Genomic DNA, 27,625 nt, shown 5'->3' on the forward strand with positions numbered 1-27,625 from the left:
CACGTTAGCAAATGACAGCATGCTTGGACACTCCTGTATAACTACAAGACCTTGATGCTGCAAAAATATTTGGGAGGCACCTTCCATAGCGTTTTTAAAGCAAAATACCTGAGACATTCTGCATGCGCCTCCATGGCCAAGAAGGGACGACACTTGCAGCTGCAGGTTAGTGTGCCATGTAAAGGAGCACATGATTAACGGCCTGTGCCTCTGTAAAGGGACGTTTAGCCTCTGTCAAGCCTTGCTTCTCCCAATCTGGAACCAAAAAGGTTTTCCCTCCTGCAGATGAGTAGCAATCACCTGTCTCAGCTCGGCAGGCCCACAGCTGATTTGCCAGACTGCAAAATGCTTTCATTGAGTGGAAAACAAACTAATGAAAGTCGCCTGCCACACTGATTAAAGATTTCTAACCTAGCGGGCCGGTATGAATTGCGCAGAGCATGACTTTTTGGGCTCGACTGATCATGAACCTTGTCAAAAGTATTTTATTCTAACTGGGTGCTACGAACTGCACTATGCACTTTAATCAGTACTTCTTGCGCACTTCAACCACCTTAATGCCCCCTGGCCCCAAGCATTGGTCACCGAGTCAACATCTCAGCCCACTTTTTTTGCTGTGCATTTCAGCACAATGACACAGTCTGAGGACAGAGTGGCTTTGTGCACTTACCTCCGTTTGTTGTTTGCACTTTACACTCCTCATGCCAATGCCCTTAGGGTCTGTAACCTACCTTGACCTATATTTTAACCTTTCTTCTAATTCTTTTTTTATGGATTTGTACAATGTCCTCCATATGCAAAGTTTTTTATCAATCATGCATAATAAACGTATTATGATTATCATTATTAAGTAAACAGTCCATCATGTCCACCCTGCTACATAAGGTCCACCATTGCTCTCCTAGGGTTCCTTGGAGAAGTGTACTAGCCTTGGAGAATGGCAGGAGTAATTCCTGCCTAAGGCCTATTCTGGACCTCTGACTCATGAATGCTTTTCTGCCGGAGGACCATTTCAAAATGCTCACATTTGCTCAGATCTTTGTGCCATGGACCTGGGAGAATAGAAGGTGTCCCCCGTGGACTTGCAGACACATATTTATAGCCATTCTTCATTCTCAGCATTACATCTGGTTTGAGGAGGACCAGGGTTCCTCTTTGTCCTCACCAGCACCCCTTGGATGTTCAGGAATGGGATGGTGGTGGTCTCTGCCATTCTTTGGAGGTCAGGAGTTTACATAACTCCATGACTCTTGATGCAGTCATTTGGAAACCACCTCAAGGTGATGGAGGGACTCCTAACATTATTGGGGTTTACGATAAAGAAGCTGAAGTACCATCTAGTTCCATCACAGAGACTTACATTCAGGGGGGGCGATGCTGGACATGGTGTTGTCCAATTCCTCTTTTCCAATGAGTATGGGACATTCGGGGTATTATACCATTGTTTTTGGCTGAAACCTGGATCGCGGTGAGGGTGGCACTGATGCTTCTTGACCTCTTATCCTTATTGTATCCTCATTGTCAGTCACACCAGGTAGCAAACGCATGCTCTATGGAGGAAATTTAAGTCCCATCTGACCCAGAATAAAGCCACTTTTGCTCACACTATCAAGGCTTAGGAGGAAATGGCCAATGATTTGGATTGGTAGCTGGCCAAAGGCAATCTGTCTGGTGCAGGGCACTCTCCTTTCACCCATCCAGAGCTCACAGTGGTGATGGATGCATTGCTAGTGGGTTTGGGGGGGTCTCTTGGGAGAGGTGGAGATCAGAGGCCTCATTTGGTCTCCGCCGAAGGACAGGCTCCACATCAACCAGTTGGATCTATGGGTCATCTGGCCCTGAAGGATTTCTTGCTATCAGGAGTAGTCTGGTGCAGTTTCTGACAGACAATACCACTGTTATGTGAAACTGCAACAGGCAGGATGTGTTGGGTCCTGGGTCTTCTGCCAGGAGGCTTTGTGTCTCTGAAGATGGTTGAAGTGACAAAGTCTCTTTCTGGCTGCCAACTGCCTGGTGGGGTCCCTGAATGCCTGAGCGGATTAACTGAGCAGACATTTGGCAGATGACAAATGCCACCTATTTCCTGAGGTGGTACATAGCGTTTCAACAGTGGGGAGAGCGCTTTCTGCATCTTTTCTTTACCGATTGATTGTGTAGTGTTTATTTGCATGTTGAAGTTTCTGCAAAAACAATAGTTAAGAGAGACATTCTGGCTGGAATGGAACAAAGGAGTCCTGGGTTTTTTCTTGCCACCACTGCTCCTGCCCCGAGTGCTGAAGAATGATTGGGCCCAAGTCATCTTAGTGGCCCTGCATGGGTCATTAGATTGAGGCATCTGCAACTCCTGAGCATGAGAAGTCTATCCTCGGATCAGGCGACCAAATCTGAAGGAGCTCTTGTCTCTGAATTAGGGCAGGGTCCTCCTTCCGACTCTACCCAACTTGCAGCTCCATGAATGAAGACTGAGTGACCGCAATTGACTTCTTTCAATTTGCTGCCTTCGAGTGGTTGATCTTTATAAAACAAGGGTTCTTATTGGTATCGTTTGATGAAAGTTAGGAGACTAAATCCGTGCAAGCGACGTTTCAACGTTTATTTCGGATATACGGGTCTCATCAGGACTAGGGGAATAAGGGAACATGTGAATATCCCTAATTAAAAGGGAAGGGAATGTCATGACACCAAGAATGTCATGACACACTAGCATCACATGTAAACATGGCATTAAATCATGACACTTTAACATCAATTGTGTTATAACATGAGGGCACAGCTTGGGTGTTCTGGAGGAAAGAGAGGGAAGGCTGTGCAGAAGTCCTTGATTGCTGACAGTGAAGGTTGGCCTAATTAAGGGTTGAAACATCGTCGACATGGGTGAGTAGCAAACAAACAAAAGAATTGTTGAAATTGCGACATGGAATACTTTGAGAACTCGATCGGTCGTTTGTTACCAATCCATCAGCCTTTTCCTGTTTTTTATTATTATATCTGTTTTTGTTGCGGCTGTGGGACTAGTGATCCATTGCACCGTGTTTCAGTTTTTGTTTGTGTCTTTATGAACATTTTGTTGGAATGTAAATTTGAAGATATCAATTCCTTGCTTTTTCTTCACTCCTGATTGCGGCGGTCTGTGGCGATTTACCAATAATATGTCATTTATTGCATGGGGTTATTTAGCCTCCCAATTGGATACTTTTCATCAAATGATTCAAGTGAGAACCATTGTTGTATAAAGATTGTCTTGTACCCAGGTTCCCGTGGGTTTAAGGGTTGCTCTTGTAGCCTGATAAGGTTATTTAAGTGGTTGGTATCATCCTTGCTGACTGGTGCCCAGGCCAAGAAATCCATGTATGCTTGGCACTGAGACAAGTTTGTAACCTGGTGTGACAGAGACCCCTTACCCAAAGCTCTTGGTGTTCATTTGTTTTGTCTTTAGCTCAGCAAAGCTTTGCAGTGGATACTGTAAAAGGTTGTTTGTGGACACTGTAAAAGGCTGTGTGGTGTTCTGGAGAAAAGAAAGGGAAGGCTGTGGAGAAGAGGTGGCTAGTGCTCTGCATTAACACCTGTTCTGCACTCACTGAGAAGCATGCCCCCGAACGGAATGAGCGCACATTCCACCAGGGCTAAGGCCACTATTACTGTGTTGGGGCGAGGGGCTCTTGTCCTAGATACTTGCCAGGCTGCAACCTGGGTGAAGCTCTATTGCCTTGCCAGCTAGGTCCTGCGAAAAGGAAGCTTGGCCTGCTCTGTTCTGCAAGACTTTTCGGCCTTGGCCCACTCCCCATAACCCCACCTTGGGGAGGTGATGCTATGGTATTAATGCTAAGACGAGGAATCTGCATTTAGAAGTATGCATCCGAAGAATAGTTCACTTACTTTCAGTAGCGGTTTCTGGTGGATAATCTATCATTCATTCGCTTTATTTCAGTTAAAAACCATGAAAGCATTTTTAAAAGAACAACGCATTTTAAAACCCTGTAATCGTTTTAGTACAATAAAAACATAATCTAACCATCCACCGCATCAAACATTAACCTGTCATAAAACCATAGTGGTGCCCTGTGTGATTTACTCCTACACTACTGATTACAAAGTTTAAGATGAGGCCTAGGGTACAGAACATGCTAAAAGGATGCAATTCATTTCATATGTAAAGAGTTAAGAAAGTAACTAATACATCATATTCTCATCACTAGGCCAGGGGGTATAAACTTGCATTATTATTCACATACTGGACGACCCCAAGACTGCTTCGGTCTATACCGCTCTGCCTCAAACAGGCGAGGGCTTTAGGCTGTGTCCACACATGGCCTACATATCATCTCGACCTTGGATATATTCATCATAAGGAAACTGAAGGTAGGAGCATTCGATTGGTTTGAAGACCGATACGATGGGTAGTAATCATTCTCCGCTTCTGTTCAACAGTCTCCTCCTTATGCCCCACACATAGCCCAAAAACTTGGCAACTGCACAAACTATCACTTCTCTAGTGTCGGATCTAAGCGTAAAGCAACAGCATGTTCGCGCGTCCCAGTTGTTTACATAAGGTGTTAGCCACTGTGCTCTGGGTCAAATATAAGCAGGGCAGGCAAATATATGCTATGGGGATTCTAGTGTAGTAGTGCAGAGAGGGCAAAACCGTGATGTCACTGTGGAATTACACCATGATCTAGTGCGTGCATTGAGGGGAAGCGTGCCGAACCTGAACTGCATATATAGTTTCCTATCCAAAGGGATCTGGACAGTATCTAGAAAAAGTTCTAGGGGGCGATGGGTTTAAAATCTGAAAATTCTAAACTGTGCCGCCCTTCGTTTGGCTTAGTCGTTGCTGTCTGGGCGACTCAGCCCCAATACTTTAATTTTATTTGGTCTTTGCTTGGGAATGAGGCTGGATCCTTATTTGCCCACAGATCGTCTAGCCCTATATTGGCCAATTTAAGTTTGATGTTCCTTAACCACCCTAGCTTGTTCTGTTTATCTGGGGAGATAACTTCGTCTAGGGCCTTAGCATTTGGGGATAGCTTTAGGGTGGACCAAATCCTCCGCCAAAACAGCAGTGGGCATAGCATAGCCTAATCTTTTTCTTACCCAAATGAATTGTTAGGGGATGGAGCGGTGTAGTCTGGGGAAGCTGGACTATACTCCTCAGGAATTTGTTCTCAACAAGAACGAGATCGTCCAACCTTTCGAAACCCCACAGCTCTGCACCTTAAAGGGATGCACTCATCGCTTTGGATTTATATATCTAATCTGCAGATCCTCACTGCCCTCCCATCTCCCCGTCCTGTGGAGTGGCCTCTTTTTAACACATGAAAAGGTCCCAAGTCAGTACTCAGCACACTGTTAACCAATAATTGTCCACAGTACTGACGGCGTGGAAATGGAAATGGCAAGAAACTGATTTCAGCACTAAGGGGTGTCACTTATATGTGGCTCTCTCTGCTCTATCCCTTCCTGAGTGGTGCTGCAGCACATAGGGGCACTGCTACAAATTTGTCCGGATCTATTCTGGTCCCTGAGAGATATTCGTAGGTGAAGATTCTGAGGTTAGTTAGAGTATCCAGCAGAAAGCGCATTCCCAGAGGTAAGCCCCTTCTTCACTCACGCCAGTGAAGCACAGTCTAGGATAGCATTCATGATAATAATACTTGTTGACTGTCCTGGATAAGAAACAGCTGTAACCGTAAAATCATTGGACGAAAAGAGGGTAGCAGGGATGTGAAATCCACGCGTCTTTTGGTGCCTGACTAGCATCATATAAAATACATGCAGAGATGGAGAGGCGTCGGAGATCCTGCGCTCCATCTCCCCGCCTGTGACAGAGAAACCGATGGCTAGAATGAGACGAGTGAGAGGGCGACAGGGTGGTGGCTCCAGCGACCGAGTGTGGACTCACTCTTTGATGTTTCCATTAATACAGGCAAAGAGTTCACCATAGTGATGATCTCAGACTACATCCAGGACGATGGTGCCTATTCCACGGTTGATCAGGACCACAAGGAACTCAATCACAATAACAGGCCCGCAGGTAAGTTATGTTGTTGTTTGTAGATTAACTCGAGTATGGAATCTTTAAAGGAATCCAAATGGATCCATGGAGTGATGGTGTCATCAGGGTTATAACGTGTGGGAGGATATGGGGTATCGCTGGGCTACCTGAGAAGGAATATAAATCTAATCACAGATATAATGACATGGCACAGACTAATGTCTATTCATTAAGTTTCCTCTGACAGTATCATTTCACTTGAGGGACAGCAGAGACGTGTGGCTTCAAGTGTTGCCTTTTTAACCCCTTAGCTGCTGAGGCTTTTCCACCCCAAGTGTTTGGGCCTTTTTTGATATTTGGGGCACTTTGCCACTAGCCCTTCACATTAATTTCCGCCAAAAAGTATTTAGAACTAAGTTCATGTCCTTTTTCCCAACATTGGGGATTATAAAAGTGTCCCAAGATTTATGGTTCCCCTAGAGGAAATCGAGAAATTAGCCAAAATATATCAAAATTATGTTTTTCTGTTGGAAAAATGGAAGGAAAAGTGCTGTACAAGAAAGCATATTGTTTTCTTTAAATGGCATCAACAAAAGGTTTGCTGTGCTAAGATCACCATTTTCCCAGCTGTGAGGAACAGGCAAAGTTGGAGTACAAAACAAAAAGTTTTTACCACAGGTTTTGCATTTTTCTAACTGGTAGTCCTATTTCCAATTTTTTTGTAGTATAAACTGTCTTGTTTCTTGTTTCTATAAGAAATTAATCGTAGAAATTAAAACAAGATGAAAATATGTGGGAGAAAATGGCAATTCGTTTTTTAATTGTAATTGCTGATTTACAAAAGTGTAAAATACTGTTATGTCAGACAGACCCTTCTGGTTATAGAGATGTATGGTGTTTGTTAGTTGTTCTAAAACTGGCACGACCCAGAGATGCAGTTTATGAAGGTTTACCACTGTGTACCGATCATACAGCACATCATTTCGTAAAATCTGATGAATAAAGAATGCACTTAGAGTAAACTAATTTATTTTTTTAATTTACACATGAAATTGAGTTTAAGAACAGTGGATATTTGTACTCCTCTGAATTTGGATTTACACCCTACTATCATGTCATTCAGAGGGCATTTTGCAAAATGCAAAATTTGCAATTGGTAAAAACAAATGTTCTGCTATTATGTGTTCCCACACTTCTCTCGATAAAAACAGATTGTCACTTGTATCAGTGGGCCTATCGCCCATAACAGGAGAGGCCCCAAAACTCAACATGGAGTCATCAATCGTTTGAATTAAAAAGGGCCCTTTTTAGTGATGTGGCTGCAGAATTTGTGCCCAGGCTCAATTGAAATGCTGGGAAATGTACAGAATCCAGACATTTATGAAAAACAGACACCCAGGGCAGTGGTATGACTTGCGTGGATCCTCATGTACTTTCTTACCAAGAATGCCCTACAATCCTCAAACATTGGTTAACATTTGACATTTTCCTCACGTTTCTATGAGGGAAAGTTCCGGGGATCCACAGAATTGCTACCGCCCTCCATTCGTATGCTTCTCCCAATAAAAACGGAATTTCACTTGAGTGACTTGGCGTATTTCCTGCTAACAAATGGCCCAAAATTATTGTTATGCCTTGGGACGAGATGGAAGCACTGGCCCATGCATGGCAGGTGCACCTACCCCCTGCAACAACCACCCACCCAACTATCAGTAATCCCTGGTGCCTGGGGATGACTCTCTGCTTCCGAGCAGCGGTCCTATAGAGGGAGACCATGCTGGGAAGGAGACATTTTTTTTTTTCCAGCATTACCACTCCCATGTTGATTGATGCTCTGGGGTCAATTGTTCCCCCCGGCATCGGTCATGCGTGAATCAGACCATGATATTAGTGGTGTCTGCTTGGACTTTGTTTTGGTGTGACATCAGCGTGCTGTGCATGCTAAGCATCACAGCAAACAGAACAAAATCAACTTCAGGATCCGGGGTATTATTTCCATGTCTTGACTTTGTTTTTTTAAAGAAAATGCTTCTTATTTTTTCACTAGTAGCATTTAATTTAGTGCAGCTGTTGATACGTTTCTGCCAGCCTCACTATTTTGGTAGTGTGGCTGTCGGTATCGTCTCTGTGGCTGCATGTAAGCAGTTAAGGTCTAGCCAGAAAAATGGTCATGTAGACTCTGAGATATATAAAGGCCATTAGTATGTCCATGCACCCAACAGTAGCTAGAGAGAGTTGCTGGCAGAAAGGGGTAGTTGAAAGGAGGTAGATTTGGAAGAGTATGTCAAGAACACAAATCGTACTTTTTCTCAGATTAGCCCGGTACATCATTCTTCACAGTTCATTATGTACTCCATATAAATTGTCCAAAGCAAGACTTGTAGACCCTCCTTCTTGTAACTAAGGAAGAGTGAAAGACTAATTTTTATGTGTACTAATAAAATGCCTTCCTGCCCTCCACTGCTGGTCCAAGGTTTGAAAGTATATCACCAGGAGGACAAAGTTCCTACGGGCAGGTGCAAAAAGTCATCCAAGCCCTTAAAGAAGAGATGTAGAGAGTGAAAGGATTCCTAGTTTGAAGACCCACTCAGGTAAGTGGAAGACCACTCTATGTCCTCTGTTGTCCTCACACATCCCGAAAGGTGTCATGCTTCATCATCGGGCGGTTGCTCCTCGTAGGGCCGGCGCTGCAATTCCCTACCGGCCCCCGAAGGGTCACTTTGACGGAGATCTTTTAAGAACCGCCGGATGGAGCATGTGGGTGTGTGGGGAGTGGGTTCAATGTAGAGGGTAAAAAGGGTGCGTGCAAGTTAGTGAAAACACTATAGTGTGCCTTCAGGGTTACAACTTTTTTAGCAGTCTAATTCTGCTCAGGGTACATATATATAATTCGCTGCATGATGACCCTCCATGTTTTCACTAACTTGCACGCATCCTTTTTACCCTCTACATTGAACCCACTCCCCACACACCCACATGCACCATCCGGCGGTTCTTAAAAGATCTCCATCAAAGTGACCCTTCGGTGGCCCGTAGGGAATTGCAGCGCTGGCCCTACGAGGAGCAACCGCCGGATGATGAAGCATGACACCTTTCGGGGTGTGTGAGGGCAACAGAGGTCTTCCACTTACCTGAGTGGGTCTTCAAACTAGGAATCCTTTCACTCTCTATTTCTCTTTTTTAAGGGCTTGGGTGACTTTTTGCACCTGCCCGTAGGAACTTTGTCCTCCTGGTGATATATATTTAGTCTAGGGAGCATGGACACTGGACCTTTTTTTAGCTTCCAGATCCCCCCTCTTTTTTGTGTTTTATACCAAGGTTTGAAAGACCATTATTGGCATTTTCAGTATTGAGGACTACTTTAACTTAAAGGCTCCCATTCTGAGCTGATTTGCCTTAAAGCATCCAAATCCTTACAGATTCCTTTGACCTACTAATCAGAATAGCATGCAATCTGTATGAAGGCTTGAAATTTATCGCAATAATTGTAGTGGAATATTCTAAAAGATGAGACATTACATCATTCATCATTCAAACTGATGCTAACTTAATTATTGTCCCATTGAAGGCACACCTGAAGCATACTATACGCATGCCCTCTTCTTTTTCATCTTCAATAACTGCCTTGGAAAATGCCCTCTTCTCCACCGTGACAGCTGCAGGGTGGCCTGTCACCTTGGTTTTATAAGTTTATTCTGGCGTGTAAACTCAGAAATATAGAGACTTTAGCAATTGCATAGGCCCAGGTTGGTGCTGTTTCGAGCTAGGTCTTTCGGTATGTTAGAATAACGAGTCTATGGGGGTCTGTGGGTGTATTCCCCCGGCACGCTTGTCCAGTTGGCAGATCTTCATGAGGTATGGTGCCTAAGGGAGTGGATGATTCATCAGGTTATGGGCTGCTGCTGGGGAGTGCAAGACAAAATATATAGAAACAATGGTTCTGTCGGGATTACTCAATTTCTTTGGAGTGTTCACCACGTATATACATTTCATGTAACATAAAATGAGTAGAGCAAGGGGAATGACACACACCAATAAGAAAAATTCAAATGGCAATTTCAAGGAATAACATATTTTATGTATTTTAGGCTGACGAGATACATAGGACAAAGTATGGGTGACTTGTGGTGAAGAAGTGACATATGGTGATAGATAATATATACAGTGCACTACATAAGACAAAAGTAAATGTGCATTAATAGAGAAGGTTTCAATTTATATTGGAGTCTTTATGATTTTTCACATAAGCTTCGCGATCCGTATCATAGTGAGCTTTGATCTGAAGCGTTGTGTAGACATGTAGGATGCGTCGACGTTTCACCCCTTATGTTGCTCAAATTCTAATAAGCGTCACAGCGGGTCTTCTTCAGGACAGTGGGGGTATACAGCCCAAATGCAGATTTGCAGGAATATCTGCGGGTTTATGGGGCGTCTCAGGAGGGAATCCTTAATATTAAGGTTGTGGCCTTAGAAATTTCATTTAGAGCCGATGATTCCGTAGTAGGGATAAGGTATTTAAAGCCTGTCGCTCGATTTACGCGATCTGGCGTTCCTTCCGGCTCTCACTCGGATGCAAAAGGCTGTCTGTATCAGTGGTCCAATTGTTCTATACTGTCCGTTAGTTGCTGAAAGAGTACAAATAATCTCCACCCTCCATGTTTGACAGATACTGACAGTGTTCTCCTGCACCCTTTCCTTGAGGTCCTCTTCCCCTTAATGGTTGACCATTTTAGACAGCCATTTATCCTCGTTCAGTCCTCCTAATTGCACACTAAGTTAATTTCTCTTGCACTTGCACTCTTGCACTCTCTCGGTCTCTCTGTGTGATTTTCTAAGGAGCTCCTTCCATGCACTAGGGTGATCACTTGTATTATTTATTTCTGTTTTTACAGGAGTAGCGGCTGTCGCATCACATATTTCACCAAACATGAAAGAGGAGGTGGAAGTTTGTTCCTTGGACCTACTGAACTCTGAAACGCAACAAATCATCGATAGTCTTACAGGTGACTAAAGCGCGTCTGAAATAGACAAGCTAGTGACCCCCTCTGACCCAGAATTAGGACACAATTTCTTCTATGTGCAGGAGTTACTGCTGTGTTTCATCCATCGTGACTTTGGTTTGCCTGGTTGTTGGCTTGTGGTTCTTTTGCTTTATCACCCCTTCAGTTTCCCCCCCCTGAATGAATCAAGGGTATTTATTTCAGTACTTTAGCTGCCTGTGTCGCTCATTCCCATGTTTCCCATTACCGTCACAATAATATGCAGCAAAATGCCAGGCGAAAGGCCAGGTGTGGCCACAGACTTGGGCATTAGACAGTCCCTTCTCTTTCTCCTTCCTGCTTTTCTTCTCCGCGTTCTGTCATCCCCTCCCCCTTCTGGTATCTTCTGTCCTTAGTCTTTGCTTTGTCTTTCTCTTTCTTCAGTTTCTTCTTTTCTTGGAGTTCTTTGGGACGCTGCAGGAGTTTGAACTTGTAGCATAGGTTTGGGGCAGGGGCGGGCGACAGACCTCTACCACACTTAAGCGCAACCCGAGCGTCTGACAGAGGGTGTGACAATGGGGCAGGGGGAGGTGGGATGGGGGAAAAGGGTAAGGGGTTTCAACCAGTTGTATTATTTTTATGGCTCACTATGTTTTTGTTGAGGTACAGTCACAGATTCGGTAGAGCGTATGCTCTCCACCAAAATCCCCCTACAGGGCATCATCTCACCGTACATACATAAACGCCCCACCACTACACCCTAGCCTGTCATGATGGGTTCGGAATTGGCTTACTTGGAATGTTAGCAGCCTGGGTGACAAAATTAAAAGAGGGTTGGTGTCGACCTTCATAAAACGCACCTACCCGGATGTGGTGCTCTTGCAGGAGACCCATCTTAAAGGCACGAAATGTGGGTTCCTTGCACGGGGTGTATACTGTCCTGGTACATGTGGGATACACCACCGGCTCTAGAGGAGTTGCCATCCTGATTAAAAAGTCACCTCCCTTCATGGTAAAGCGTACATGGATCGACCCTCAGGGAATCTATGTGGGAGTGACAGGTGCATTGGGTTGGAGAAATGTTACCATCTTATCGGTTTATGCCCCACCAAAATTGCAGACCAGGACTCTACAAGGGGTGACAGATATACTACTGGGGACACCGGGATCGACGCACATCATCGGGGGTGACTTTAACGACGTAATTCACGTTCCTACAGACCTCTCGGGCGAACATGTCCATCCGCCCCCGGTTACACAATTGGCCTGCCTTGCCGACACTCTGGGTTTGGTGGATGTATGGAGACACTTGCACCCGGGGGATCGACGGTTCTCTTGCTACTCCGGGGCCCACAAGGTCCACTCACGGCTGGATTACGTGTTTCTCCCGCAAGGTGCCATCCAGGACATCTATGAGGAGGAGTACAAGGCCCGGGGTTTGTCTGACCACTCGCCCCTATATGTTCGAGTGGGTGAGAGGGCCTTACTGGACTGGGGGGCTAGAGATTGTCGGCATGGGACCTACAGAACAAGGAAGTGCTCTAGGCCTCCGCGCTGACACGAAAGTCTTTTTTGCAGTAAATGTGGGTTCAGTGCAGTCTGGAGTGATGATCTGGGAAGCATATAAAACAGTATTACGGGACAGGGCCCAGAACGATGGCCTTGGAAAAGAGGAAGGCTCAGAAAGAACTTGCCACACTAGAGGCCCAAATTCTTACCCTGGGAAAACAGCACCTCACACAGAGACCCTCAGGCTCTGAGACAGTTAATGGATGTACAGCATCACTACAAGGCTCTGGCCACGCAAGTGGCAGAGACACAGGCCAAGGCGACTTTGCATAGGCTGTATGACGTTGGAGACAAATCGGGCAAGCTCCTGGCATGGCTTAGCCGTAGAGAGGTGGAGGCTCGGTGGGTGGCGAGTGTTGTGGACCCCCAGTGAATATCTCAGACGCACGATGCGCAGATAGTACAGACGTTCGTGTCCTACTATCAACACTTTTACGAAGCCCGGATCCTGAGGGTGCTTCCGGACATAGCAGACTACCTGACGGACATTCATACCCCGTTATTAGACAAGGATGGTAGCGAGGGGCTAGACTTTGATTTAACGATAGACGAAATCAAACTGGCTATAACCAGATTACGTCCTGGGAAGACCCCGGGCCCCAACGGCCTCCCTGCAGAATTCTAGAAGAAATGTGCAGATCTTTTAGGCCCACACCTGTTGAAGCTTTTCCAAGATGCATCCCAGGAGGGAATCCTGCCCCTAGACCTGCGCATGGCCACGATTATTCCTATTCATAAACAGGGGAAACCCCCCCCACTGATTGCACTTCATACTGCCACATATCCCTCCTCAATGTAGAGGGGAAAATACTGGCGACTGTCCTTGCCTTGAGGCTCCGTCAGGTAATCACTACTCTGGTGCATCAGGACCAGACGGGTTTTCTGCCCAGACGGGCGACCCAGCTAAATCTGCGAAGGACCCATAATTGGCTCATGGAGGTCCAGGACCTAGGAGACCCACATTTGCTCCTGTCTTTGGACGCGGAAAAGGCGTTCGACGCGGTACATTGGCCCTTTCTTGAGGCTACCATGGTCAAGTTTGGTATCCGCCCCAGGTTTCCGCACAGGGTGGGTCTCCTGTATAGAGACCCACGGGCAAGAGTTAAGGTCAATGGTCTGCTCTCCGGTGGCTTCCCCATCAGACGAGGCACCTGACAGGGCTGTCCTTTTTCCCCACTGCTCTTTGCCCTCACGATCGAGACAGTGGCTTGTGGGATCAGGCAGTGCCCGGAGATTATGGGGTTTTGAATCAAATCAACAGATACTGGGGAAGAAAAGATCTCGCTTTACGCAGATGACATTTTGCTCTATATCACTCGCCCGACTGTCACGATTCCTGCCTTTTTCGATGTCATAGATGTATATGGGACCTACTCAGGTTACACCATAAACTGGCACAAGTCGGTCCTCTATAGGCCACGTGCCTTGGACGTCTGGCCTCTCCCTGGTGCCCTACAGATAGCACAAACCGGGTTCACCTACCTAGGGATTTACCTCACCGCAGATAAGAGGCTCTCATGCCATAGAAACATCCAACGGGTAGTAACCAATTTTGTAGAAGACGCACAGAGAAGTCAATTCCTTCCCCACACAATTCTAGGCAGGGCTACCATGTTTAAGATGACCACCTGGCCCCGCTTCCTTAACGCCCTTCAGAACGAGTACTTCCCCCTCTCAAGACAGACCTATCGAGCTGTGGATGCGCAGAACTGTCTCACTTCTATAGCTTGGGAAACAACCAAGGATTGCTTTGACAACACTACACCGTAATCAGTACAATGGGGGGACCTCGCTGCTAGATATAGAGGCCTACTACTGGGCAGAACATCTAGCTCCGGTGAATGACTGGATACACGCCACGGCAGACCACCCCACCTATAGGCTGGAAAGGGACACTATGGCGAATCGTACTTGCATGTATTATCACTATGGGGACAAGGTAGGGTGCAACTTCTCCCAGCCACCCAAGTCACATTCGAAGTGTGGGACAGAGCGTCGAAGGCATTGGGATGGGCTCGCACACCTACTAAACAGACGCCTCATTGGAACTGTCCCTGGTTAAAAGAAATCCATAAACTGAAAGTCTTTACGAGGTGGGACGCCATAGGCATATCTGCCATAGGGGACATTGTAGCCAAAGGTAAACTTAAAAGTTTCCGCATGTTGGAGACAGATTTTGGGTGGCACACATGCCAGTTTTTTTAAGTATGCACAACTTCGACATGCCTGGCAGGCGGAGAGCTCCTTATCCTCCTCGCTGCTGGAATATGCACCACTGGAGGGGCGTCTGCTACAGGAGCAGATGCTTACTAAGGTAGTATCACTCTGTTCTGCTTGGGTTTTCGGATCAGATAGAACCCGCTCAACAGAGCCTCTCTAACCCAGCCAGAACGTTACCCCCTCCCTAGGGCCTATTCACACCTAAGAAACCACACATATATATATACCACCTAAGGACAGGGAATTCCTACTATATATATATATATATATATATATATATATATATATATATATATATATATATATATATATATACCAAGACCTCTTATAATACAAGTGGCGGCCTCGCGGTCCCAAATGGACCCAGGACTTCCTGCCCAGACGGCAGCCTTAGCCTCGCGGTCCCAAACGGACCCAGGACTTCCTACCCAGACGGCAGCCTCGCGGTCCCAAACGGACCCAGGACTTCCTGCCCAGACGGCAGCCTTAGCCTCGCGGTCCCAAACGGACCCAGGACTTCCTACCCAGACGGCAGCCTCAGCCTCGCGGTCCCAAACGGACCCAGGACTTCCTGCCCAGACAGCAGCCTTAGCCTTGCGGTCCCAAACGGACCCAGGACTTCCTGCCCAGACGGCAGCCTCAGCCTCGCGGTCCCAAACGGACCCAGGACTTCCTACCCAGACGGCAGCCTCAGCCTCGCGGTCCCAAACGGACCCAGGACTTCCTGCCCAGACGGCAGCCTTAGCCTCGCGGTCCCAAATGGACCCAGGACTTCCTGCCCAGACGGCAGCCTTAGCACAAGTTCATCCTATAATTACCATGACATACAACAAGGGAACCAGTGTTACTATGTATCAGATCACACAAAGACTGCTAGTTGAGCACAACCTGTTCCCCAGTTCGAGGGGCTCCTTTCTCCCTTATTCAGTTACCACTTACCTGATCAGGATTAACATCTGTTCATATCAAGTCACAACTGACTAGAAGAATAGGCTACCCTCTTATACAAGAACACGCAGTACATGTTGATTCACTACAAACTGGATACTTTATTTAGTCACTACATACACGCTCACAGAACATAATACATATTACATATGACCTGCAAAGAAAAGCGATAGATTAAGTTGTACACTCTAATAATAAAGGGGTTGACATCACCTTGGTCGTATGTAGCCTGCACCCAATGGTCATCTAGGTTCCCTTCTGGTCTGTGCCTCGGCTTCGCCTGGAAGTCACACCTCCGCAGTCACGGATCTACTCCCTTCTCCTTCTCCGAGTCACTGGGACCTCTTCCTCATCGGCTACTCTCTTTTCTTTGGCTATTCTGTTAGAAGAATATCTATCTCTCGGTTTTTCTCCACCTTCGAGTTTGTCATCTGTCTTCCCTGGAATAAGTAGTAGCTTTACTGCTTAACGGCCAGGTGCCGCCTACGGACTAAAAAGCAAGTGCCAGTATCTGCCTCAGACTTTCACTAATATAGAGGTGCATTTTCTCATGGAAAATTCCAGCCCGTAACCTGCCGCCCACCAAATTCTTGTACCTCCCCGTGCCAAGGACACTTTCCCAGCCGGCCGGCCTGATGTAGCGTCTTCGGCATGAAGAAAAATACAATCCTTCGATAAGGGCTGGTCTGAACCGGTTCTCTCCAAGCGAATAACACCTCATAACTAAAACATCCCCTTTAACCTAGAAGCATCTCAAGCTGCTGGAACAGAAAGAAAGATGGAGTCTCCCCCGTTTGAGGCCTACCAGGCCTGAATTCAGCACGGCTCCATGAAATACCCTCACTACAGGGCAGGCTATCCCTAAGACTAACGAATCTATCCCCTAGGATATGTGTGCAAGCCCTGATCTATGGGGAAGAACACAGGATCATGTGGAAGTGCCTAGAAAATAGACTTCATTCACTACTCTAACCCTTAGGCTTGAATGTTAGAGAGACTGAAGTCACCCTAATCACCCATCAACACAATAGGGCCGGGAAAATCGAGCAGTACACACTCACATACTGGACCTTGAATAATAATGCACCAGAAAGGCTGGGTAGGCTGAGGGAGACTTGGGAACTGAACTTGGGTGCACTTGAAAATATAGACTGGGAAGCAGCTTTGATGCACCATCGAGAGGTGGCCATTAAATCTCGTCTCCGCCTCATCCGATATAAGATGCTCCACAGAGTCTATTATGATAGGGCCCGACTTCACCGAATGGACCCCACCAGTGACCCTAGTTGCCAGAGATGTGGATATGTGCAGGGAGATTTCTATCATACCATCTGGGACAGCACAGAATTACAGACCTACTGGGGGAAGGTGGTGGGGGAATTGAGCAAAGTTCTAGAAACAACACTACCACTGGACACTAAATTCATATTGTTGGGCATACCCGGGGATGTAGATTTGGGACGCCCGCAGCTCATTTTCGCTATGTTAGCCCTGGTGGTGGCGAAACGGGATGTGGCACAAACATGGGGAGCGGCATTGGCACCCCAGCTCCGAGAGTGGAAGGCGGGAATGGACATATATATGGCGGCAGAAAGAGTCACCTACAAGGCAAGAGGTTGCCCGAGACAGTTCCGCAAGGTATGGGTCAAATGGAGTTCATATTATGGGTTTGATGGGGGGGGGGGGGCTGGGTGATGGTTAGAGGGCCTTTTAGGGGTCCCTCCTTTAACCCTAAACATGAATGCCGGTTCTCTTGTTTCCAAGCATCCCAGAGGGGGAAGAAACATGAGGTACTACAACGAAGAAGTGTGATTGGGTGGGACTTGGAGGTTCAAGTTGCCCTAAGGAATAATGATGTGGGGCTATTTGTGACATGGACTGTATATGTATGTCTCGATTTTGCTATGCTTTCTTTTGGTTCTTGTTTTCGCAAAATACAAATAAATATATATATTTTTAAATAATAATAATATGCAGCAAAATGAATAGTCATTGATATTGATTTATGTGCAAGGCATTCAGCTGAGTTATAACATCAATGCTCTTCTCTGAAAGCCTGGCCTTTGATGGTTTATAGTGACCAAGTCCTACAGTGGTCCTCCAAATTAGAGTTTATATTTTGTCATAAATTAATTACTTCAAGATAAGGGTTGCAGATGGCAGGCCCACAGGTAAGATTGTGAGTAATATATGCATTCTAATCTATCTTAATTGGTTCAGCTGATCAGTCTCTGTTATTTATGTTAAATTGGCTGTATGCAGGTGACACACAATGAGGGAAAGCTGGGGCCTAAGGAAGTACTGCCTGCATGATCACGAGCCCCCAGGTGATGTAGGCAAATACGATATGCACTCACCACATAACTGCTGATGGTCTGTGACCCCCCCTGGCCCTGGCATATGGGTCTGCGGGTGCGTGTGTGATTGTGGGGGTGTTAAATCTGGTTGATGTGGCAGGGATGGGCGGGAAGCTGTGAGATGTGTTTGAGAAACAGGATAATTCTTAATTGTGGCACGAGCCTAGTCTGGGCCTAAAGTGAGGCTCTACCCTCTATCGGCACACAAACTTACAGAGCACCAGTGAACAACAATGTTTCTAACACATGAACAATGGGGAAAACCGATGCAAGACAGGGCGAGTCCTTCTTTGCGCAGAACAAGTCTTTGGGTTCGCAAAGGACCAGGATGAACATACCGATACGGACTTCAATGCAATCCATTTGGACATGAAGTCCAGTCAGCAAGCCAGAGACTCGAAAATTGACCATCTCACAAGCCTGAGACTTTTATTGAAACGCTACTGGCTGACCTGCTGGGCAAAGCCAACTTCTCTGAACTGTTGGTCGTTGAAAGATCGCATAGGTCGATGGGCCCTAGGCGTCCCCTGGGTGCTCCTCCCAACCATTAGTTGCTTGACTACTCAAATACTGCAACACTGCACTGCCTTAAGCCAGAGAGAAAGACCACTTGCAATATCAGGACTCTGCAGTTTCGATGCTTCCAGATTTCACAGCAGCATAGCAGGAGGCCAGATAAGCCTATGCAGAGGTAATAAAAAAGTGCTAAGAATGCAGGACATCAAGTTCACTATGCTTTTCCTGGCATGGCTTGGAGTGCAGTACAGTGATCATGCATGCTACCCCTAAAGAGGCCATAAAGTTGGCGAAATCCGTTGTCAAGAAAATGAAAGCAAAAGGTCTGCCAGCTCCTTCTGACCAATTAGACTCTGTCGCAGAGCTGTGTTGAATACTCTATTTGACTCTGGTATTCGATTTTGCTATGCCGGAGATCATCTCTTTTGCTAACCTTGATAGGTTGTATGAGTTTTGGTTTGGATGTAACATAATTTGAATAATGTCTACTTTTACTGCCTTAGCAATGCTGAGTGCCTATATCTGGTGACTTATTGGCCTCCTGATGTGATCTGTCCTACTGCCCTAAATACTCAATTGCAACAGAATCCTGCTCATGCAGAACTTATCATACAGCCCAGCGTGAAGATAGACAGTGGTGGTCTCCCCATAGGCATGTATCGCATAGAAAAGATTTGTGGGATGAAGACCAAGTTGCAGGTATTGCACGGAAAGTTGTGGTGTTCGATGTGGGTGGAAGGTGGGGAGTGAATACAAGTTAGGGGATGCAGGTAGATGACGGCTAATCACTTTTCCTGGACCAGATGGATTGTGAATATGTCACAAAAGGAGGCGATTCACGGTCCATATATCCTTTACTGAGTAGTGACATGGAATATTAGGAACCAGTAGGCAAGCCACAGAAAACACGGCTGATCTTGGCATACCTGGAAATACACGGGGCTGATGTGGCTTGATGCAGGAGACCCATCGAAGCACGAGCAGCTCCAGTGCCTTAGCTTTCAGTTGGGGCAGAACAGATACTTTGCCTTTTACAGCACACACTCTGGACGTGTGGCTTTACTGGTGAGGAGGTCTCTGTACTTTCAACTGTCCTACATGCAGGCTGACCCTCAGGGTGGACTTTTATAATTGACTGTGGTGCTCCAGGACATCCCTGTCACTTTGATTAATGCGTATGCACCTAATACTGACTACTCTGAGTTTTGTGATAGAATTGTAGGACCATGTAGACAGCACAACTCACAAAATTTTATATATAGAGGGAATTTTAATTTGACTATGCAACCTTTGCTGGACTTCACTAATCCCCGTACAGTGGATCCTTCATGTCCCACGAGAACAATGAGGCACATGTGAAACATGGACAGATCATGGGACACCTGGATGGATACGAGGGGTGAGGACAAAGCTTACTCTTACCAATCCACTGTGCAAGGCACGTATTGCTGCATAGATTTCTGGCTCATCTCAATATTGGCGCTGGTGTGGTTTGTCGATATTGAATATCTGGCATAAACACTAACATATCACTCCCCTTTCACACTCAAGTTGAAGATCTTTGAATCCCTGCAACAACAGTGTATATGGCATTTACCCTCAGGGGCTCTTAGGCATGCTGGATTTATAGACTAGATGCAGTTGATTATTATGGAGTTCTTTGAAATAAATGTGGAGTCTGTCGCACAGTTTACAACGCTTTGAGAGGCGTTCAAGGTATTTATTAGGGGTTTAACGATAGACAACCATACTGGAGTCCTCCAATCTTTACAAACATGGCTGGAAAGGTTTGAGAAAACCCTAGCTGAACTTGAAGCTAGGTAAGAAAGTGGGAACAATCCCAACACTCTCAAAGATATAAATGAGATCCTTCTCTAATATAGGTAAATGGTTGACCGAGAAAGTACAAATTTGGGTAAAAAGGCACAAGCGTGTAAATATAGTGATGATAAGAGACCAAGTAAAACGCTCTCATGGCTGCTGAGGAAGGCCCACCACCAGAACATCATGCACTGTTTGAGATTGGCCTTGTAGAGATAGTAGGGGGAAATTATACTACATTGCAAGAGATCAAGGCTTACTATGAAAACCTACAATCCCAGAGGACAACTGCAGATCCCTCCCACATAGAAGACGCTCTGGCTTGGATAGAATGTGCTACTCACATCTACCTACAGAGCCCATTGCCGTGCAGGAAATTATAAATGCTATTGAGGGGATGCAGAGAGAAGAGGCCCCTGGCTGCGTCAGGCTCACTGCATAGTTCACAGCGATAGTAGCCCAACACTTGGTAGACCTATATCAGCCCCTCCCATCCCATAGCCAGAGAGGCTGTAATCACTGTAATATTAAGGCCTAAAATGATGAAAAAGTATGAAAGTCCTAAAGACCGTTATCTTTAATGAACCTGGTCAATCAGATCTTTTCCTGAGTCATTGCTAACTGGTTAAACCCACTGATGAAGAGTCTGGTCTTGTCATGGTGGTTCATCACTTAAAGATCGACCTCTAATAATCTAAGAACGTTATTTGCCCTTATGTACCAAATTCAACCTGATATTAATGCCCTCTTAGTTTTTCTTAATGCTGAGAAGGCCTTTGACTCAATGGAGTGGCCTTTTTAATTTTTCAGTTCTGGTCATGATGGGTATGCGCATCAACTTCATAGGACTAATTGATCCACTCTACTTGAAGCCAATGGCTCGAGTGCACATAAATGGGTACATGCTTCGACCATTCCCAGTTTAGTTGGTTATGTAATGCCCCTATGGAAATGATGCTCCCTCAGCCTGGTTGCTAACAGCTCCTTAACCAGGACAAAGAGAAGTGGTGAAGCGCACAGCCCTGTTGCATATCTCTGTATATGAGGATTGCTATCATGATATGCAAAACATATCAATCTTTTTATGAAGAACCCAGAGGCCAATTTGGAAGCGAATGTTAGGGAAATAACATACTATAGTTTCCTATCTGCAGTGCTTAATTTGAGCCGGAGGTTGCAGGTGGGGGCCACTGGTACTTATCTCTCGTCATCATTCTTTGACCGAGAAGAAGAGTGTGAAAAACACATAAGGGGTAAAGAAGGAGGAAGAGAAAGATGGAACAACTGTGACAAAAGGAAACAGCAAGACCCTAGAGGAGTGAGGTAAAGGTCCAGGGAGTGTCTGGTGGTGGATTAAAGAGGCATGAGGTGGAATCTGGACTGCGCACCCTTAGCACTCGGCATGCCAACATTTAACAGCACTGGCCACAAGCTTCTGAGCAAAGGTTTGGGCCCCAGCACCTATGTTTTTTTACACATTAGGCACTGTCTATCGGGCATACAAATTAACTCCAACAAACCTGAGATGTTTCCTCCCACAGACAGGACAAACGTTCTGTTGAGTACCGGCCTCTCTGGTGCGAGGAATGAGTGTGCTATATGGGCATATGGATAAATGGAGATAAACAATTGGTTGTCTCGGATAAATGTGGCCCAGAGTTAGAAAAACTAGTTCTGACCGGAAGCGGGTTGGCGGATTCGGGCCGTGGTAGGGCCTGCAGGTCACGAGGCCCCTTGGTGATTGTCGGTCTCAGCTCTGCATAACATACACCGGTTGGTGCTAGCAACATGTCGTCCAACCGTGCCAAAAAGGAGACTAACATCGAAAACCTCCTGCAGAAACCCGGGGGCAAACGAACGGATGGTCAGGATACAGAGGCGCCACCATCACAGTCCCGGGAAGGGGACCCGGGCCACGCTGACCTCGAAACAGAGGAACCGCTCACAAGGAGCTTCATGGAGCAGCTATTCACTGAGCTGCGGGACGACTTTGCTGCGTTGAGACACAATGTCTCCACGGATCTGAAACTGATCAAGAAAGACATTGGCGAGCTGGGGGACCGGGCAGACACCTTAGAAAAGGCAGGCGATAGTAGGGAGTTAATAGATCTGCGAGGCCGCAATGAAGAACTGTGCATACGACTCGAGGACTTGGAAAACAGGTCGCGACGTTCGAATATACATATTAAAGGAGTTACTCTCCGAGCAGATGCGGGACAGCTGGAGAAGTTTTGAAAGCGGCCATGGCGGGCGAAGCCATTTTCCACCCACTGGAGAACCGGACGGTGCGCATTGTCGCTGGCCAGATAGAACCACACAGGCAGTTCTTTCGTTGATGTCATGTTACACATTATTCTCTTCTATATATTTCTTATCTCCTTTTTTTTCCTTTCGCGTCTCTATGGCGCACCCTTCCCCCGGTCAGGACTTACATCGAGTGGGTACTTCACAAGTGAGATCTGCTGCAAGGGCTTGGGGAGAATGGATCCAAAGTTAAGTAGGGACATTGGGTTACATCTCACACGGGGCTGCCCTATACATCTGACAGGGTGCAGACTTGGGTGGAGGGCCAGAAGGGAGGGCTACCTCGCTAGGCCTGAGCTAACACAATTGTGGATCTGGCCTTCTTGTACCACTTACACAGAGACGGGAGGGCCAAGTGCCCCCTTGCTACACAAATGGGTTTTTGCCGGGTTGGGGGTGCTAGGCTACACGCAACATCCAGCGGGGGACCAGAGTGGGGGGCCACGGACAATTGAGAGGAAAGGGATCCCGAGTTCGATGCACAAACATTCACTCTGCTTCCATGGTGCCCCTTAGCACTTCGATAGTAAGCCTCAATGTGCGGGCCTTAATTCTCAGGCGAAGCGCAGGGCACTCTTGTCCTACCTCAAAGAAATCAAATGCGATATTTGCCTTGTGCAGGAAAGGCATTTGGAACACGTAGATTGGATGCGTCTTTGGTCCCGTTGGTTTGACTACCAATTTTTTTCGTCCCTGTCCGGGAACAACGCAGGAGTGGCAGTGCTCTTTGCAACACACTTCCCTGGGAGGATACTAGGGGTGCAAATGGAAATACCGGGCAGGCTGTTGTCATTGCGGGTGATAATGGGAAGTCATTCCTATACACTGGCATCGATATATGGGCCCAACGAGGGATAAGAGGTGTTTCTTAAGGACGCCATAAGCTCGATACTAGAATCCTCGGGTGAAAACCTTATAAGAGGGGGAGACTTTAACATAGTACAAGACCCTGCCCTTGACAGAACCACACACCGGACAGGTCATGCGGGGGCCACATCCAAATCCATGTAGCAGTGGCTGAGGGAAGTGGGACTCGTGGACGCCTGGAGGCAACATAACTCTGAGGCCCGGGATTAAACCTTCTTTTCTGCGGTACATCAGTCCTATGCCCGACTCAACTTCTTTTTCTACACCACGGATCACCGTAGGGATCCTGGACATATCCATAGACATCGCGTCACTCAGATCACGCTCCCATTAGCTTCTCCTGGCGCCTTGAAGGGGATAACCAGAGGCACACAGTGTGGCGTCTTAACCATAAATTGCTTACGTACAACGCAAATATTAAAGAGATCCAGGAAGCCATACTAACTTTTATGGACCATAACGATGATTGTCAAACACACCTACACCTACTATGGGACCCACTGAAGGCGGTCATCCGGGGGACAATTTCTGGCAATAGCAGCCAGATTGAACAGTGACAGGAGAGAAAAGAGGTACCGACTAGAGATACAGGTTAGAGAACCGGAAATGGTACACAGGGAAACCGGGGCAATGCGGGTGCGTCGCCAGCGTACCAATGCTCGCAAGCATCTGAAAGCGTTGGATCTCAACAGAGCGGAGTACTCCCTGCTCCGCACCAAACAGCGTTTCTATGCAGGGGGAATAAGACGGGGAAGTTGTTGGCGTGCCAGGTACGCTCACAAATACTGCAGCGCCACATAGCAGAGATAGAAACTGGACAGGGCAACCCAATACAAAGCGACGACCTAATAGCCCTCGAATTTGAAAAATTCTACACGGATTTGTAGACGGCAGATCCCTCGGACGAAACAGCAGCAGCGGCGCATGTCGCTCAAGCACAGGTTGCCTATCTTCCGGCCAATGATGCAAATAAATTAGAAGCGGACATCACACAGGACGAGGTACTGGAGGCGATTCAAGGTCTGGCGTCGGGCAAGGCCCCAGGGGAAGATGGATTTTCCTCTGATTTTTATAAAACCCTGGCCCGAGCTTGCTCCCAATACTCACGCGCCCTTTTTATTCCTTCAGTACTGAAGGAACGATCCCCACCTCCATGCGTATGGCCACGGTGATGGTCTTGCCAAAGCCGGGAAAGGACCCGAAGAGGTGCACATCATACCGTCCTATTTTGCTGCTGAATGTTGATCTCAAAATCTTCACCAGACCAGTCCGGCTTTATCCCTGAAAGGAATTGTAGCGATGGTTCCCGCAGAATATGCCACCTTATCGACAAAACCCAACGTTCACAGAAACCAGCCTTGCTCTTATCGGTCGACGCCGAGAAGCTTTCGACCGGTCCCAGTGGCCCTATCTGCGCCTGGTACTGATGAGGTATAGCCTGGGACTGCGTTTATTGCAATGGGTCAATAGTACATACAAGGCCCCTGAGGCACTAATTCACATCAATGGGATTAGGTCTCAACCCTTTAAAATCGGGAGAGGCACTCAACAGGGGTGTCCTTTATCACCTCTTCTATTTGCTCTGTATATGGAGCCCTTCGCGGAACGTATTCGCCAGCATACCGCAATCACTGGGATTTACATAGGAGAAATGGAACACAAGATTTCCCTTTACGCGGACAATGTGGTGCTCTTCCTCACTAAACCAGATACCTCCATACCCCCACTCATGCGAGAAATCGAAGTCTTTGGTCAGGTCTCAGGCTTTAAGATGAATATACACAAGACCCAAGCCCTTAGGCTCACTATTCCTAGTGCTGACCTGGAGCAATTAAAGGCAGACTACCCCTTTGGGTGGGCGCACTCATGTGTCCCCTATCTGGACCTCCAAATATTCTCTACATCTTACACTGACTTGGCTGGGCAGATTAGCTGCAGTCAAGATGACTATACTTCCCCGTATACTGTATGTCATGCAAACTCTCCCACTACAGCCCCCTCCTCAGATACTCACCAAACTGCAACACCTCTTAGCGGATTTCGTCTGGTGTGGGAAGAAAGCCCGCATTGCGTGCCAACAAACCTATTTGAAGCAAGCTGAAGGAGGCCTGGGACTTCCCAACTTGGTACGCTACTATCAAGCAGCTCAATTACGCTATATGGTATTTGCTAATGTCCGAAAAGCATCGGTGTTTCTTAGATTGGGCAATAGCAGGTATACATATGTGGAAGGTCCCATGGCTTCCTAAACGTTACTGCCCAGTAGGAGTATACATCTCTCCGGTGTTGAGATCCACGCTGGCGGCCTGGGACAGGGTCCAAGTCGCACAGGGTCTATCAACCCCTATGTCTCCATTGACTCCTTTTATAGGCCACCCGGATCTCCCGCCGGCACGTCAGGGACAGGGCTTTCTTACGTGGCAGGAAGCTAATTGCAAGAGGGTGGGAGAACTCTTTGACAAGAATGGGATGATGGACTTCTACCAACTAGTGGAGGAATATGGGCTACCTAAATCCATGTACTGGCAGTACCTTGCCCTAAGACACTGGGTGACACAACCAACAGTTCGTATACACGAAGGACGGCCTCTAACAAAATTTGAGAAATGGTTCATTTTTTTTTTCATTTTTTTTAAATAATTTTTTTATTATTTTCCATTTCCATCTCCACATCATCTCTTACACAGGTGTTGTAAGCATTATTCAGGAAGATTGTGCTCCACCCTTCATCCCTACAAAGTTGTCATATTATGCAACCACAGTGATTTACATTATTACCCACAGTCTCGTTGCCTATTATTCGCCAACTTCCGCCCTACCATCCCCCTTAAGCCCTTTTCCCCACAACCCTCCCGAAATCCAGAACTACTATTTCTACCCACCCCTACCCTTCCCACCAGTGTGCTCCCCCCCCAGTCGTTAATCTCAATGTGCCTTGATCTATAGGTGTGTGTTCTCTGTGCACTCTTGCAGTTGCTCGGCTTCTCTCCCCCTGCCACCCATCTTCCTCTCCTTCGGTTGTGCTTTCGATCCCCTCATTCTCCCTTGCGCTGTTAACCACCCGTGGTCTAACTGTGGGCCGGCTCATCGTCTTGGTCTCCTCCAGAACCGCGTAACGCTTCAATTAGCGCCTCCCAGGCTCGTGCCACTTCCAACATTGTCTCCTTCTGGGACCTATGCGCCAGTCGTAGCTTGATCACACTCTCACTCGCCGCCCACTTAAGGAATTCGTGTTTCCACCTCTGCACTCTAGGTCCCTGACTATGCTTCCAGTGGCTGGTTATTTCCCTTTTGGCTAGTATCAGTCCCAAATCTACGAATTTGCTGGTTACTTTATTGCGTTTCGTCCGCGGGAACCAGTGCAATAAACCCACCGCCATATCTTTATTAAGTGTTCGCTCTGTTGCCAGCTCCAACGCCCCGATCACGTCTTCCCAATACGCCGTCAGCTTCGGGCAGGACCACAGCATATGCTGGAAATCCGCCTCCTCTAGTCCACATCTAGGGCAGCGAGCCTCGTCCGCCCCGAAGATCCGTTTGATATGGCTCGGGGTCATGCAGCACATAAAACTGTATGAGCTGGAACCTGGCATTTCTCGTGCACTTCCATGCCCTTTCTACTAGCTTGGGCCAAGTAGTGTCCGGGATGTCCCTACCTAAGTCCCTTTCCCACTTCTCCTTAAGACGACCCAGCGGCTGCCTGCCCTCCTGTTCCATTCTCCCATTAAGGCATGTGACAGCCCTAAAAGTTCCGGCCGCCATAGCCACATATTGGCAGATTAGCGATGACGCTGGCTCTGACAGCCCCGTCTTCCACCTGCGCTGTATCGCCGCTACTAGCGCGGCATGCATCAGGTAGTGCCCCCGTGGTAAGTCAAACCGGTCCCGCAGACTCGAGAACGGCAGCAAGACACCATCGTCATAGAGGTCGCCCATCATAAATAATCCCTGCTCTTCCCACATCCCCAATGCCGACCAATCGCCGCCATGGGGTATCGCTGTACACGCCCCTATCGGGATCTCAGGCGCGTAAGGGCACTCCACTCCACAAA

General features: G+C 47.0%; 1 protein-coding gene across 1 annotated transcript in view; it reads left to right on the forward strand.

The window, feature by feature from the left end:
* Window positions 1-27,625, forward strand: part of LOC146799985 (uncharacterized) — a 318,891-nt gene that overhangs the window by 47,656 nt on the left and 243,610 nt on the right. The window contains 2 exon segments of the mRNA XM_085623698.1: window positions 5,924-6,031; window positions 10,885-10,995. Of these exon segments, the coding sequence (XP_085479824.1) occupies window positions 5,924-6,031; window positions 10,885-10,995 (219 nt within the window).

This window comes from Triturus cristatus, chromosome 8 (genome assembly GCF_964204655.1).
Source record: "Triturus cristatus chromosome 8, aTriCri1.1, whole genome shotgun sequence".
Lineage (NCBI taxonomy): Eukaryota > Metazoa > Chordata > Amphibia > Caudata > Salamandridae > Triturus > Triturus cristatus.